This window comes from Neomonachus schauinslandi, chromosome 5 (assembly GCF_002201575.2).
Source record: "Neomonachus schauinslandi chromosome 5, ASM220157v2, whole genome shotgun sequence".
NCBI lineage: Eukaryota > Metazoa > Chordata > Mammalia > Carnivora > Phocidae > Neomonachus > Neomonachus schauinslandi.
This window is the reverse complement of record NC_058407.1, coordinates 45,346,780-45,361,806: the sequence shown is the minus strand read 5'-3', so window position 1 is coordinate 45,361,806 and position 15,027 is coordinate 45,346,780. Positions and strand designations below refer to the sequence as shown.

Sequence of the window (15,027 nt, the reverse complement as noted above, 5' to 3'; positions counted from 1 at the left end):
ATTACCATTCTTCTAATAACTGATACAAAAACTATTTCCTAAATTAACAGAAAATGCACGCTCTGTGTAAATAAGGTCTTCAGTATTGTCTAAATAAACTAAGCACAAAAAACTCTTTTCTGTTGTCAACTCTTAGTGTACTGTGAATTATGACTTTTCCCATGAAAAATTTAATAAAACAAGGTGACTTAGTAAACAGTAAGAAGATTATGTGGAGGCAACCCATTTCCAAATTTTTATTGACAGTTATTTAGTCTGCTTCATTAAACTGACATCAAGAAGATCTTCAGATCTTTGATTAGTTACCACAGTAGAAACTGGCAGCATCTTCTTTTAAGCTAAACCAATTACCTCCATGCCCAAGGGAAGATCAGAGCCAGCAAGTCTGTAAAAAGGTCAGCTTTGGATCTGTCCTGTGCCTAAGTTTGAGACATTAAAGCACTCTAATTTAAACAGGGACAAAGTCAGCATGGGGAAGCTGAATAATCTCTAAGTTTCTTATAAAATAGTTTAATTCTTCTCCATTAATTTGTATTTTAAATTATTCTTTTGTAATTAACTGTAAGGTATTAATCTAGATGTAACAGCACAAAGAATTTCAGAAACAGTACTAAAATCACTATGTCAATAAACTGGTTATCAGAAAGGACAGACATAAAGACTCAAGTCTAGGAAAGAATAGTGACACCAACTTTTGCCAAATCTCAACTAAAACTAGAATGTTCACAAAATATTCTAGGGTAGATGGATCACCAAATTAACAAAACATTGAGCTACTTTTTTAAAATATGTTTTTATAGAACACTGCTACACTGTGGGGTAGGCAGAGAGAGCACCTAAATAAAGAAAAATATTTCTAAGCATTAGACTTGCATATATAAAACCAAAATGTTATCTATATTGTTTTCTACAATAAAAATTTTTAGGAGATATTCAGCTTAGGCCTTCTTTTTTAAATTTTTTAAAAAATATTTTATTTACTTACTTGAGAGAGAGAATGAGCAAGCGAGAGAGAGAGAGAGAGAGAGAAAACAAGCACAAGCGGGGGGGAGGAGCAGAGGGAGAGGGAGAGGGAGAGGCAGACTGTCCACTGAGCAGGGAACCTGATGCGGGGCTTGATCCCGAGAACCTGAGCCAAAGGCAGACACTTAACTGACTAAGCCACCCAGGTGCCTCAGGGCCTTCCTTCTCTCAGTTCTTCCTAACATAAAACAATAGAGTATGTGATGATAAAGTATTTTCCTTTTGATGCTGTTTTACTTGGAATCAGCAGGCTATGCCTATTTTTGTAAATAAGGTTTTATTAGAATACAGCCATGCTCATTCATTTATATGTTGTCTCTGACTACTTTCTTCCTAAAACAGCATAGATGATGGGTAGTGGTAGACCATATGGCTTGCAAGCCTCAAAGATTTACTATCTGGCCCTTAAGTGAAAAAGTTTGCTGATGCCTACAGAGAGATGGGGAGAAAGAAGGGAAGAAAAGCCTTCCCCCCCAAATAATTCTTTACGATTTCCTGTGGCCTCTTACTGTTATTCTCTTGTTAGAGTAAGAACTCAAAACCAAGCAAGCAAAGGCAGTAAATACAGAGCTTTACATAAGTTACTGAGAAAATGATGCTTGAGAAAAGACTGCTCGAAAACTTCTCACTCTGTATTTGAGAGGCTAGAGCGGGATCTCTTTAGACTTAAAAAAAGTAAAAGGTGTATTACATCCATTTGAGATCACCAATCAAATAAATTAAAATTCATTTTTTCAAAATTCCCTTGACATTGTCTCAGATAATTCACTGCTATGGTATTAAGTACTAAAATTAACAATAACAATGAATTAAAAGCAGAATGAGTCACCATGATGTTAATATAAGCCTTCCTTTCTCAGTGTCTTTAATCCAAAGAATGCAAAGCATATTACATCTTTTCTGTTTTTATTCAGTTCTACTGCCCTCGTAACAGTTCTGTAAGAGTGTTCAAGTATTTTTTTAACATCAGTCTAAAATGTAATCAACCCACAAAAAAATCTGTAATCTTTCTACTAAACTATATTGTCCCTTTCTTCTATAAAATCAAGAGTTCAACAAACTTACCGAAATAGATCCAAGTTACTATACTTCTCAAACCCAGGTTTAAAGAAGGATGCAATAAATTTCCGCAAAAATGGAAGAAGATTATCTCCTTGATTCTATTTCAAAAAGAAGAGAGGAAGGATACACATTACACTTACAATGTTTAATTAAATCTTTCAAGGGAGGAAAAAGCCCTTAATCACCCCCTACTGATAAGATTAAGTTTCTTGAATAGATGGGGGTAGAGATAACTCTATATTCTGATCTCCAATTAAATCCAACCAACCATTAAACAGCTTAACACCCAATATACCACATCCACCAACTGTCTAATAAGCTTTTTTTTTTTTTTTAAAGATTTTATTTATTTGACAGAGAAAGACACAGCGAGAGAGGGAACACAAGCAGGGGGAGTGGGAGAGGAAGAAGCAGGCTTCCTGCCAAGCAGGGAGCCTGATGTGGGGCTTGATCCCAGGACCCTGGGACCATGACCTGAGCCGAAGGCAGATGCTTTATGACTGAGCCACCCAGGCGCCCCTGTCTAATAATCTTCTACTGCATGTTTAGCACTGGTGCTAGGTGTGCTGGGGGCTCTAAATCTGATTAAGACATGGTCCTTGCCCTCATAAAGTTCTTAGTATATAAAGCAGCTAGAAACAAAACTACGAAGCAACATAAGTGCAATGATAGAACTACACACAGAATATTTTTAGCAAAGAGAGAAGGAATACGTAACACAATTTGCAAAGGGAAAAATACTAAGAAAAGCTTCCTAAAGAGACTGATGCCTGAAACATCGTAAAGAATGAATAAGGAAACGTGAAACACAAAAAAATATTTAAGAATTATGAGGCTTTTTTTTTTTACCTGTAAGATGAAGAATTTGCACATATGATAAAAAACCTCTGCATTCTGAGGATTTTTTTCAAATGCAGTAAGCCACACTGCCCTGGCTCTGTCGTGCTGATTTGTTTGCAAATATAAAGCAACAAGGGCTTCCAACAATTGGCAGTTCATGGGACACGTTTCCAATAAACATTTACAAAGCTCCACTGCAGCCTCATACCTTAATAAGAAAAAAACATGTCTAAACACATGAAAAAAAATCAATTTTTAACACAAGGTTAACTGCTTGTCAATTAAGTTTTACCTCTCTAGAAGCTGGTGCAGAGCAATCATGTTTGTGTAAAGTGGAACACAGACCTCTACTCTTTCCTCAACAGTAAGGCTCTCATCTGTGCAAGCTTTCACCGCATCTATCCAAAAACATCACAGTAACACAAATCAAACATGAAATGAATTATTTAACTATGTTATTTAAACTCTGAGACACCAATGAAACATGGTGGCCTACCCTTTTGCTTGACCATCATCTTATTATCTTTACTGAACTCCTGGTTTATTACCCAAAGGAGGTATTTTCGGGTAACTCCAAACTCCCTAAAACTCAATCTCTTACCTTCACATTCCTGGTAATAAAACCATTCTATATGAGCTCTCGCACGTATCAACATTTTCACTTAGAAAGTGTCTCTGCATTTACCTAAATGCCTTAAAATTGATTTCGGGGGAAAAAAAAAATCAAAGAATGAATTCTCTTTTCATCTTTCTTTGACCCAATTCAAGAGGCCCTGCTCTCTATTCTATAGCCATTTAAATGTCTCCCCCTAAACTAGATCCTTTCTTTACTCCTTCAAAACACTCTTTTCCCCTTGTAGAGTCCCCACTCTGCATCTCAGAGAGTGGGTCACTGTTGCACTTTGCACAGCTGTCACCATTTCCTCCCTGCTCAGTGGTAGCAAGATTTCCCAGATTTACAGAATTTAAAAGTGAATGTCATTCTAAAACTGCACTTCTGAAGTTCACTTATAAAAATCATCTATATAAACCTAAAAGCCAACCTCTCCATTTGTTTTATTTGATCAGCATTTGATAATGTTCTTCTTCTTCTTTATTTACATGTCCTCTTGGTCTCATTCCTTGACTCCTCTCTCACTCCTTACTGCTATACTCTTAAATCTCCATTTCCTCAGAGAAAATATCTCACTGCTTCAACTATGGAATAATTTATTGCAAAAGCACATTAAAAACTATAAAGCACTTTATAGTATAGTAACTCCTATGTTAATAACTTTCAAATCATTTCTCTATCCATAATCGTCCACTTAAGTTCACTTCCTTATTTCCTTCTGCCAACAAGCACTTCCACTTGGATGACCAATTACCTACCATTCACAAATACTACTCCTACTACCAAAATCAGTCTTCCCAAATTTACCTGTTTTCTATCCGTACACTTTCTTTTTCCCAGTCTCAAAACCCTGAAATTATTTTGACTATTTCTTCTCTTCTTCCCTGACATTTAATCAGTCCCCCAACATCTCTATGTGATAACCTCAAATGTCTCCAATAAATATTCCCTCTTTTCCCAGGTTACTTTTTTTTGTGATTCACTTTTGGCCATCAGATTCTGGTTGTTTTCATATACCTTTGGGATCATTCCTCTTCAGCACATTTTTCCTTTCTTCAAGAACCATTGTCATCAAGTCTACCACACTTACAAAGTTCTTGAAAATCTGGTATCATTCTACTTATCAAGCTTTATTCCTACTATTCTACAGCATCAACTCTCGCTTTGATAAGGACTCTCCCTTCTCCTAATCTCCCTTCAAATCCATAGCACCAACTCCTATGTTGCTTTTTGTTTACTTAGCTCCCCTAACAGGATTATTTCTTTTCCTTCCTTTCTTCGCTGGTTTATTCAATAAATATTTACTAAGCACTTAGTATGCTGCCAGACATAACAGGTCCTTGGGAAATACAGAGGTAAGACAAGGGTCCCATCTTTGAGCAAGCCAACTATGTCACATCAGAGTCAAGATTCAAAGTCCAGCTCCAAGTCTTAATTCTTCTATGAAGAATTCCTTCATCATGCCAACCTACAATAATCTCTTTCCTTTGGGTTTATGACCTGTACAATATAATTTTATAAATCACAGATCTTTGTCTCTTCTGTAAGTACAGAATTTAGACTATATATCAAATGTATAGATTTTATCTTCTGACTAAGCTATATACTTCCTACTAGCAGGAAATAGGCTTTATACCTGTTTTCCAATTGCTTGAAAAGATAAGTTATAATCTTTTAACTTTCATCTTGACAGACTGCTTTAAAAAAATTACCTGGTTCTCTACTTCAATCAACTCATTAAACCTATATAATCTCTATTATCTACAAATTTAGCTGATATCTTTTGCCATAATCAGAAAAATTATGTAATGTAGCACAGTTCCTGGCTTTCATATATGCCAAATGTCTATCTTATGTGATTCAATCCCTAATCATCTTTTTTCAATCCTTAATCTTCTAAGCATTTATATAATAAAGTGTGAAACAACTTGCAATATATACATATGAATTTGTTCCAATTAATTATGAAGACTCAAAATAAGGGATAAGTTGATGTTCTAAATAACTTATAAACATACTTACCTTCAAAAACTGCTAACAACATGTCAGGATTAGTCTTTACATCTTGAACTGCTTGCCATGGCATTACAAATGATTCTGTGTTAACAATTCTTGAAGGATTGGCATTAGATGGATCATAAAATTTTGAAGGGAGAACGTTGAATTCAATAAGATGTATGTAGGCCAGCCATGCCAAACATCGATCACTTGTTTTAAGGTACTCAGCTACTATTCCACTATTAGCTGATTTCAAAGCATTCTAGGTAAAATCAAAAAATAATCTGTGTTTTTAAAAATAATGACTCCTATTCCTCATAAGATTCAAATGTAAAAGCAAAGAAGAACCCAAATGTCATATTTCTTTGGAGTGTTTCTTAAATACCTAAGTCGAAATATTGATAGTCAACAACTTTTTTAATGAAAAAAACTTGAGATGTCAGTATTAGATTAATTTTTACTGTGCTAAGGTTTATGATATAATTTATGAAAAAAGATTCAACTTATTTGTACATTTTAAGTGTCTTGACATTCAAAATCTAGTAAGATAAAAAGAAAACAGTAAAACAAACAAACAAAAAGACCCACCAAACCCATAGAGGAGATTCTCAGTTTGGACTAGTTTTTTTCCCTTATTGTCTAAATATTGAAGTTTATTCTGGTGGGTACTTAACATACGTTATTTTCATTTGAACCTCATAAACACTCTTAAACACACGCATTATCCCCACTAAGCAAGTGAAGAAACAGTCATAAACTGATTCAACTTACTACTAAGTGGAAAACAAGGATTCAAATCTAAAGTCTGTGTTCTTATTAAACAATGCTAACCTATAATGTTTTAGACCTTTAAAAAACTCTCTATAAAGTGTAATTAAATGCTATAATAATTGTTTACCTGTAAAACTGCAAGTGCACTCTGGCATCTTCCAGTAAATATGTGGAGCTGAACTCTAAACAAAAGAGCCTCTAAAAGCTGAAAGGACAGAATGTCTGATGCTTCCCGCTTAGCTGCTCCCATCAGAAACTCCACCATTCTTTCACATACGTAATCCTTTTCTTCAAAGGTGCTTTCTAGGTGCAGAAACTGCCCAAAAAGGTTTCATATAATTATATTTCATAAAAATAAACTGTAAAGCTATGGATTTTCCACATTTCATTAAATATTTTATTAAATCTTCAATTTTTGCAAAAAGGATAATTATAAATATATGTATAAACCCATCTTCCTGGGGCACCTGGCTGGCTCAGTCAGTACAGCATGCGACTCTTGATCTTGGGGTCATGAGTTCAAACCCCACGTTGGGCGCAGAGCTCACTTAAACCAACAACAAAAACAAAAACAAAAAAACCTATCTTCCAGTACTATATCCTATATTTCCCTTTCGACAAGTTGGAAAGCGGACTCAAATGAAAACTAAAATAATACAGGTGTACTCTTAGAATAACCCTGAAGCAATTTCATCTCTCCTTTCCTTGAATCAACAAATAAATGGCAGTAAGACCATGGCAGATTTTCGAAAGTTAAGGTTTATGGTCACGTACAATTTGCATTGCTTAAGCGTATAACCATATACAATTTTTGAGAGTAGCATTCATATTAGATATATGTGGCAAAACAAAAGGGCCTAAGAAATTAAGAGGTCCTTTAAAGACCAAACAACTTTAGGGAAAAACATTATACCCTATAAAATCTTGATGATGATCAATAGCATTAACTTTGGCACAAGGCTCCAGGTCAAAAATCAAGCATCTTTCACTTTGGTACCTGAGTTGGGAGAGTAAGAGAGTGGCAAGTTCATTCAACAAGGGATACCATGTTATACAAATTTATCTGTTCTGAATTTCAGTTAGCAAGTAAATGACAGATCTGACAGCAACAGATAAGCTAAATCTTATGGTTGTTGAGTTCAGCTGGCAAAAGTTCAGATATTAATGAATATTTATTTTACAAGTGGATTAATTATAATTTTAAGTTTAAGCATGGGTAGGAAACATCCCACTGTCTCAGAAAATAAAAAGAAACCATTTTTTCACCAAATCTTTGTATCTTAGCAAAGTTCAATATTAGTATAAATTATAGATTAAGATTATTTTCATAAGTAATGAGGACAGATAATAAAAATAACAAAATGCTTATTGACATTCATGAAAATGTTACATAAACATAAGAAATTAAAATTTTTTTTCATGTGCTTTGCAAAAAAAAAAAAAAAAAAAATTCATTTAACTTTCGTCCAAACTAAAACTGCCTATGAGTAAGTAAGTGTAAAATGTTTTAAAATGTTTATATTTTTTCCTTACCAATAAAGTTAACAACAAGAAAATTTACTTTTTCACTAAATATTTTCTTCTTGTTTCTTCTAAATTTAACCCTGACCCAGGAGTGGTTTTGAGGTTATGGGACAATGAAAAGTTATTATATCTATGTGCAGATAAAGTATATAACTTAAGCTACGTATCAATATTTAAGATGATCCAAAGAATTATAAACATACACATACACACACAGAGAACTATGTTATCTTTTCTACTCACAGTCCAAAAACTTTGATAATCAGGAGCATATTCAACAGCTGTTTCACACATTTCCTGCACTTCTTCCTTGGTTCCTCTTTTTGAGAACAATCTGAGGTAATGGCACCAAATTTCTGGATTGTCTTTGTTGTTTTCCAAAGCTCGAGCCAGAACATTTAAAGCAGAATCCAAGGACTCTGAACATAGCCTACATGTTTAAAATAAGAAACAAGAACTTTTTTTTTTTTAATGCTTCAAAATACTCTTAAATCAGGCTGATCTAATGAGTCCATTTTAAAGTTCCATTTTCTACTGGAACCTACCGAGAAGCTAGAATCGCCCATGACAAAGAGAAGTAGATTAGGATTTTAAGTCACATCAGTCCAAAAAAGGTCCTGATTTCCCACAGACCTAACAATTCCTTTTTAAGTTGATATTTAGTGAGCATTTACCAGATAAAAACACAATGTTATAAAACCCCTAGATTATCAACTTCAAATGTACTTTATGTATGTCCACATTCAGCAATACCTTTTATGAGTTACACTCGTCTGGGAATGGGAAAAGTTAAACAATTCCCCCTCAAGGCCAGCTACTGCCAGCACAAAATATCAAAGCTTTCAATGTAACAGTTCTTTTCAACGGTCAAAAGCTTGCTATCTCTTGAAGAAGATAATTGTCTCTCATGATCCTATTCATAAAATAATACAGTTCTTTTGGCCTTCACTCAGTAAATGAGTCAGAAAAGAAAACACTGTTAACTTATCCCATTAACATGTAAATGACACATAAGGCAAGTTAAATAAGCACTGTATTCAGGTATGTGTGATATATTAGCATTCTGTAATACTGCCTTACTATAAAAAAGCCTTTATACCAAGTTTTAAGACAGACATTAAGATTTTTTTAAAAAATTAAATAATTTTAAATAGAGTAATAAAAGGCTATTCCTAGTAATAAAAAATTATTACTGCTAATACTATCAAAAAATAGGAGTTAGAAAATGCAATAGGTTAGTGAGAAAAATGACTATTTACCTTATTTGAAGACACGTAATATAACACCACCCACAGAAAAAAGTCAATTCATCAGAATTTAATGTTCTTACACAAGCTTTAAATCTCTAAATAAAAATTAACATAATATTTAAGTTGTTCTATTGTGATTTTATCATTATTTTAAGAGACTATCACTACTGGGGGCGCCTGGGTGGCACAGTCAGTTGAGTGGCTGACTCTTGGTTTCAGCTCAGGTTGTGATCTTGGGGTCATGAGATCAAGCCCTGTGTGGGGCTCTGTGCTCAGCTCAGAGTCCACCTGGGACTCTCTCTCTCTCCCTCTCTGCTCCTCTCCCAGGTGTGCTCGCACACACGTGCTCTCTCTCTCTCTCCAAGAATAAATAAATCTTAAAAAAAAAAAAAGATACTATCACCACCTGCCTTTTAAAAAGAAAAATCAATAATCAATCCTTATACTACTCAGAATTTACTGTTTTAACTAATGCTACTTTGAAATAAGAGCCGGGCGCCTGGGTGGCTCAGATGGTTAAGCGTCTGCCTTCGGCTCAGGTCATGATCCTGGGGTCCTGGGATCGAGTCCCGCATCGGGCTCCTGGCTCAGTGAGGAGCCTGCTTCTCCCTCTGCCTCTGCCTCTCTCCCTGCTCATGCTTTCTCTCTCTCTCTCTGTATCTCTGTGTCTCAACTGAATAAATAAAATCTTTAAAAAAAAAAAAAAAAAAAAAGAAATAAGAGCCTACTAGAGTTAAAAACTGGGGCTAATTTATTACCCACACACTGAGCCACGCACACAAGTCAAGATCTAATCAAAGTTTTTCTAATAGCTTTTAAACAATGAAGTGCTTTTGGCTTTGTCAAAAACAAAGACTTCATTGATACCATGATGGAAACGTGATTACCATAAATGAAACAAACTTCAAACATAAAAATATAAATGCAACAGATGACACAAAGATTAGAAGTGGACCTACCCCTCATTTTGACTCAAGTACTTGTACGCAAGCTTGAGCCAAAGTTGTACATGAGAAGGATTTTCAAGCACACTTGCTTCTAAATTAGCAATGTCATCAGTCTCATTTGTAAAGTATCTGACATCATCTGGAGTGACAACTGTATCTAAAGCTGGAACATTTATTCGGTTCTCTGGCTGGAAGGCTAGAAGGAGAAGTATCATTAGCTTTATACTTTCTCTTATCCACAGACCAAGAAAAAAAACAATTGGCCTCATCTTTAAAATAATCTAAAAATCTAAAGATTCAAAATATACGCAGTAGTTCATAGCTTTAAGGTATAGTGTCACATAATTTACAAACCAGGACACTTCTAAAAGTGAAAGGAGTATTATTAAAAACTACACCAGGATAACAGGTATAAACTAGGATTCTGCTGGGCAAACCAGAAGTATGGTCTCTCTACTTTAAAGGTAAGTAGTATCACTTAATAATTCACATTCACTAAATAGGTAAAAAAAAAAAAAAAGTTATAATTTATTCTACATTTAGAGAAAAAGTACTACATTAATGTAAATAAACACATGGGAGCATGTATCTATTAGATATCTAATCCACAAATTGTAAACAAATTATTCACACTTTAATAAATAATGCAAACTTACAATAATGTGTTTGACAATACAGCACTCATTCATATTTACTTTGTTCATTCATTTATTTATTCATTCTGTGAGCCTACTGCATGTCAGAAAGCAGACTCAAAAACAAAATAAAATACTACACCTGCCCTCAAGGACACAGGCCAGGCAATGGGCAATCCTCCACAATGAAGAACTGCATCAAATGCCAAAAGGCATCACTGTTCTAAAAAAAAAAAAAAAAATAGAAAAACACAAAACAAAAAAACCCCCCAAAAGCCCAAGCTAGTACATACACCAAAAAATTAGTAAAGTGTTAGACAAAGATGGAACACCACAACTTAATGATTCAGGGTCTAAAATTACTTCTTACCATACTTAATTGGTCCTGTAGACTGTTCCTCATCACTACTGAAGCTATTCTCTGAAATAGGTTTCCTCCAAAATTTTGGCTTCCACTTTCTTTTATCTTTGTAGGTTGTAAATGGAGGTGCTAAAGTAGACAGGAGAAGATTAGTATCTGATATAACTAGGTTTTATAGTTTTAAAGGCTACCCAAACAATACTCAAAAAGAGCTAAAATGATTGTTAGTCAGAAATGACATACATATATATTTTCTGCGCTAGAGAAAGAGATGTTTATTCTACCCTGTCAGCATGTTACATACATATATACACATGCATATATATTTTGGAGAACATAACACCAGAAACTTTGCTATCATAAAGAAACTACAATGTCCTTTTGTGTGTGTGTGTGTGTGTGTGAGAGAGAGAGAGAGAGAGAGAGAGAGAGAGAGAGAGATACTCACTATGGCCTTTACTTTCATTGATATTGCTAACAAGGAGAACAGCCATCTGGTCCATTGACATTCGATCTTTATTTACTCCAAAAAGTTTCTCAACATATTTTTCTAAAATTAGAAGAGTTATCTTCATTTATAAAAAGCATAAAAACCATGGATTACAGATACAAGGCTAATTAAAGAGTACAAAGTGAAGAGTAATTTAAAAATTAAAAGGAAGTGTATGTTACTAGTCAAAAACACGTATGCCTCCTAGAAGGCAAGGCCTCCATTACCTTACCTACTATGGCAAATCTTACATCATGCACCCAAATTGGGCTAAAAAAAAAAAGTATTTCCTGAAACAAACTAAAAAGTTAAGTGAAAATTAAAGTCCCAAACTAAGAATGATCACATAGATTCAGTGACTTTACAATCACTCTGGGTTATGGTTAACACTAAATTTAATACACACCAATTCCTTTACTTCCAAAATACTTGCAGTTTAAGGTTTATTATTTGGCAATAAATCTGGAGAAAACTTTAACAGTATTTATTCACAATGTCACAGAAATCTATGCTTTCCATAATATCAAAGTGTATAAAGTCCTTTTTATTTCTTTGTAGAATTTGAAACCACATTCATCTTAATTTCCAATCCTTCTCTATTTTTTAAAACAATAATAAATAAAAATAGGGGCCTGTTTAAAAATCATTAATAAAATTGCTATACAAATACGTTAATATATTCTTCTAAATCAACTGAACTATTTAGATGAGCTCTGTCCAAAGAACTTCCCACAATGATGGAATGTGTTATATCTGCACTATCCTATTGGTAAGCACTTACCACTAATAAGCTATTGAGCTCAAAAGCAGCTATCAAACACCTGAAATGTGGCTAATGCAACTAAGGAAGAAATTTTAATTAACTTATATTTGAATAGCAAGATATGGCTAGTGACTACTATATTAGAGCAAATGTGGGTAAAATGACGTAAGGAATGTACTGAATTATTACAACTACTTAAATATGTCAACAACTGAACATAAAAATTTTTAATTGCCTACATTCAAATTTTCACCTGGAGAACAATAAGAGGTCTTTAAATACCTGCTGCAGCAGCAATTTCTTCATCCGTGCTTGTCTCTGAACAACCAATCAGAGACAGATTATATGACAGAATGTCCTGGAATAGCTGTTTTCGGCTAAGTGTATAGTCTTGTGTATGCTGCCTAAAATAAAATGACAGCACAGAAAAGATAATCATGTACATACCAAAGTTAAATAACCAAGACTGCCTTTTAGATTATAAAATATTCACAAATAAAAACTACTCACCACTGACAATCATCATCATTACATGTTCCTGTTAAATCAAAACGGCAGAAACACTGATCTGGTTCAATCATATTACTATATGATACCGAGCTTAAAGGAAGTTTTTCCTTGGTTCGATAGTATGGACTAAATCTAAAGAGAAGAAAGGTGGACAGGCACATTATGCACCATAAACACTGCCCAGAAAATTATGAAATTTTTCATTTTTCTTAATTAAAATTTCTATGCCTTGAGCTTACTATTTATCTAACTTAATATCAAAATGAACTCTAAAAAAACAATTATCAACTCTAAGAAAACAATTATCAATGATAGGGACAACTTTTTTATACCTAGAACACAAAAGATCTAAAACAGAAAACAACAACAAAAAACCCTGTATTTTAAAAGTAGTGTTTTCTGGGTGCCTGGGTGGCTCAGTTGGTTAAGCGTTTGACTCTTGATTTCAGCTTAGGTCATGATCTCACGGTTGTGGGATCGAGCCCTGCAGCAGGCTCCCTGCTCGGTGGGAGTATGCTTAAGATTCTCTCCCTCTCCCTTTGCCCTCCCCCCCTGCTCGTGCTCTTTCTCTCTTACTCTAATAAAATCCTTGAAAGTAGTGTTTTCTTATCACATAATAAAATGGTATATAACATTGGTATTTCTTTTTAAGATTTTATTTATTTACTTGACAGAGAGAGGACAAGCAGGGGGAGCAGCAGGAGAGGGAGAAGCAGGCTTCCTGCTGAGCAGGGAGCCTGATGTGGGGCTCAATCTCAGAACCCTGGGATCACGACCTGAGCTGAAGGCAGACGCTCAACCAACTGAGCCACCCAGGTGCCCCAACACCGGTATTTCTTGCACGTTACCAGCCAACAAAAAAAACTAGGGGAAGAGCCTATACTACCTGATAGGTGCTTTACTATTTTATGATTAAATCCTACCCACTTAACAGTCTCAGAACTTCCAAAAGTGACAACCTCCACAGTTAATCAACTGAGAATGTCTAAATCAATTTCATGAAAGCTGGCCAATGCATTACTTAGAATACTGGTAAAATTCTTTTTAAAACTTAAAAATTCTCATTTGACTCTGTTTTTCCTAAAATCCCTAACAGACCATAATCCAGAATTCTCCACAATTCCCCCAGTAACCAGAAATTAGGATTTGGTAAGAATAAACCCAGTATGAGCTAAACCTTACTTCCTGATATGGTTCAAATCTAACAAGACAATTTTATTTTCCCTAAAAGGACAAGTTCATTTTTTAGTTACCATGACACAATTATTTTTTTTCATTATCATGAAATATCCAAGGTTATACTGTCATTACAATCAAGGAGCAGTCCTGAAATTCAAGCTTATTGAATCTTTCTTTTATACCTGTAGGACTTAAAAACTAGAAGAGGACTATGGTAGGGTCTAAAAGGACACGGCTTCACTTCTGTTGTTTTACTCTGTGCTGTCACAAAATCCACATCCATAGAAATCTCCTGCAAAAGAAAACAATAATTACATAAAACAAATAAGGCTAGGGTGAATCCTAGATTTTATAAAGCATATGAAATGTTCAGTTACCTGACCATGCAAAACCTTTTCTGTAATGCCTGTGGTGGTTTTCAAAATCAACTGTTTTAAGCTGTCAGCTTTTGAATATAATTTTTGTAATTCACCGATTTTTAACCCTAGAAAAAGTTCTGGTTTTTCCACCGTATTCTTAGTAGGTTTGTTGATGCATTCTTTGTTAGGTGTATCAGTGTGCTTAAGATTAGGTTTAGTAAAAGAATTAGACTCTAAAAATGATCTTCTTCGTTCTCTGTTTGAACCAGACAAAATCTCATCATCAACATCATTTTCCTCAGTGTCCAGACTTAATTTATCTTGAGTCAGATCATGAAGTGATGGTTGAGGTAAAGAAAATTCGGGTTCCTCTTCCACAACTGGAGCAATATTTAGTTGTTCCTTTGCTTTAAGGGCCCGGGCTTCTTTTAGTTTCTGAATTTTCAGGGCATATTCATATTCTAGCTTTTGTAATCGTCTTTTTTCCATAGCAATCAGTTCTGCTGAATGTTTCCTGGGACTTGATATTGGAGAATTGTCTAGTCTCATCATTTTGTTTGGCTGGGGGAAAAAAATGATACAGATTTTACATCACTATGATTTCAGAAACAATTTTTGGTAAGATAAATGTGTTATCTCTACAATACAATGCCAACATTATAAAACTAAATCACTGACGAGAATAAAATAGTTTTACAAAAG

The 15,027-nt window shown here is 34.4% G+C and overlaps 1 protein-coding gene across 2 annotated transcripts in view; it reads right to left on the bottom strand.

Annotated features, from left to right (window-relative positions):
- Nucleotides 1-15,027, bottom strand: part of ZFC3H1 (zinc finger C3H1-type containing) — a 52,123-nt gene that overhangs the window by 8,014 nt on the left and 29,082 nt on the right. For both annotated transcript variants that reach the window (XM_021678658.2, XM_021678657.1), the window contains 13 exons: nt 14,344-14,886; nt 14,149-14,258; nt 12,788-12,919; nt 12,560-12,681; nt 11,473-11,574; nt 11,034-11,153; nt 10,041-10,224; nt 8,075-8,261; nt 6,435-6,623; nt 5,561-5,798; nt 3,218-3,323; nt 2,935-3,133; nt 2,089-2,183 (listed from right to left, as the gene is read on the bottom strand). In XM_021678658.2, coding sequence (XP_021534333.1) covers nt 2,089-2,183; nt 2,935-3,133; nt 3,218-3,323; nt 5,561-5,798; nt 6,435-6,623; nt 8,075-8,261; nt 10,041-10,224; nt 11,034-11,153; nt 11,473-11,574; nt 12,560-12,681; nt 12,788-12,919; nt 14,149-14,258; nt 14,344-14,886 — 2,327 coding nt within the window. The remainder of the gene's footprint in view (nt 1-2,088; nt 2,184-2,934; nt 3,134-3,217; nt 3,324-5,560; nt 5,799-6,434; nt 6,624-8,074; nt 8,262-10,040; nt 10,225-11,033; nt 11,154-11,472; nt 11,575-12,559; nt 12,682-12,787; nt 12,920-14,148; nt 14,259-14,343; nt 14,887-15,027) is intronic.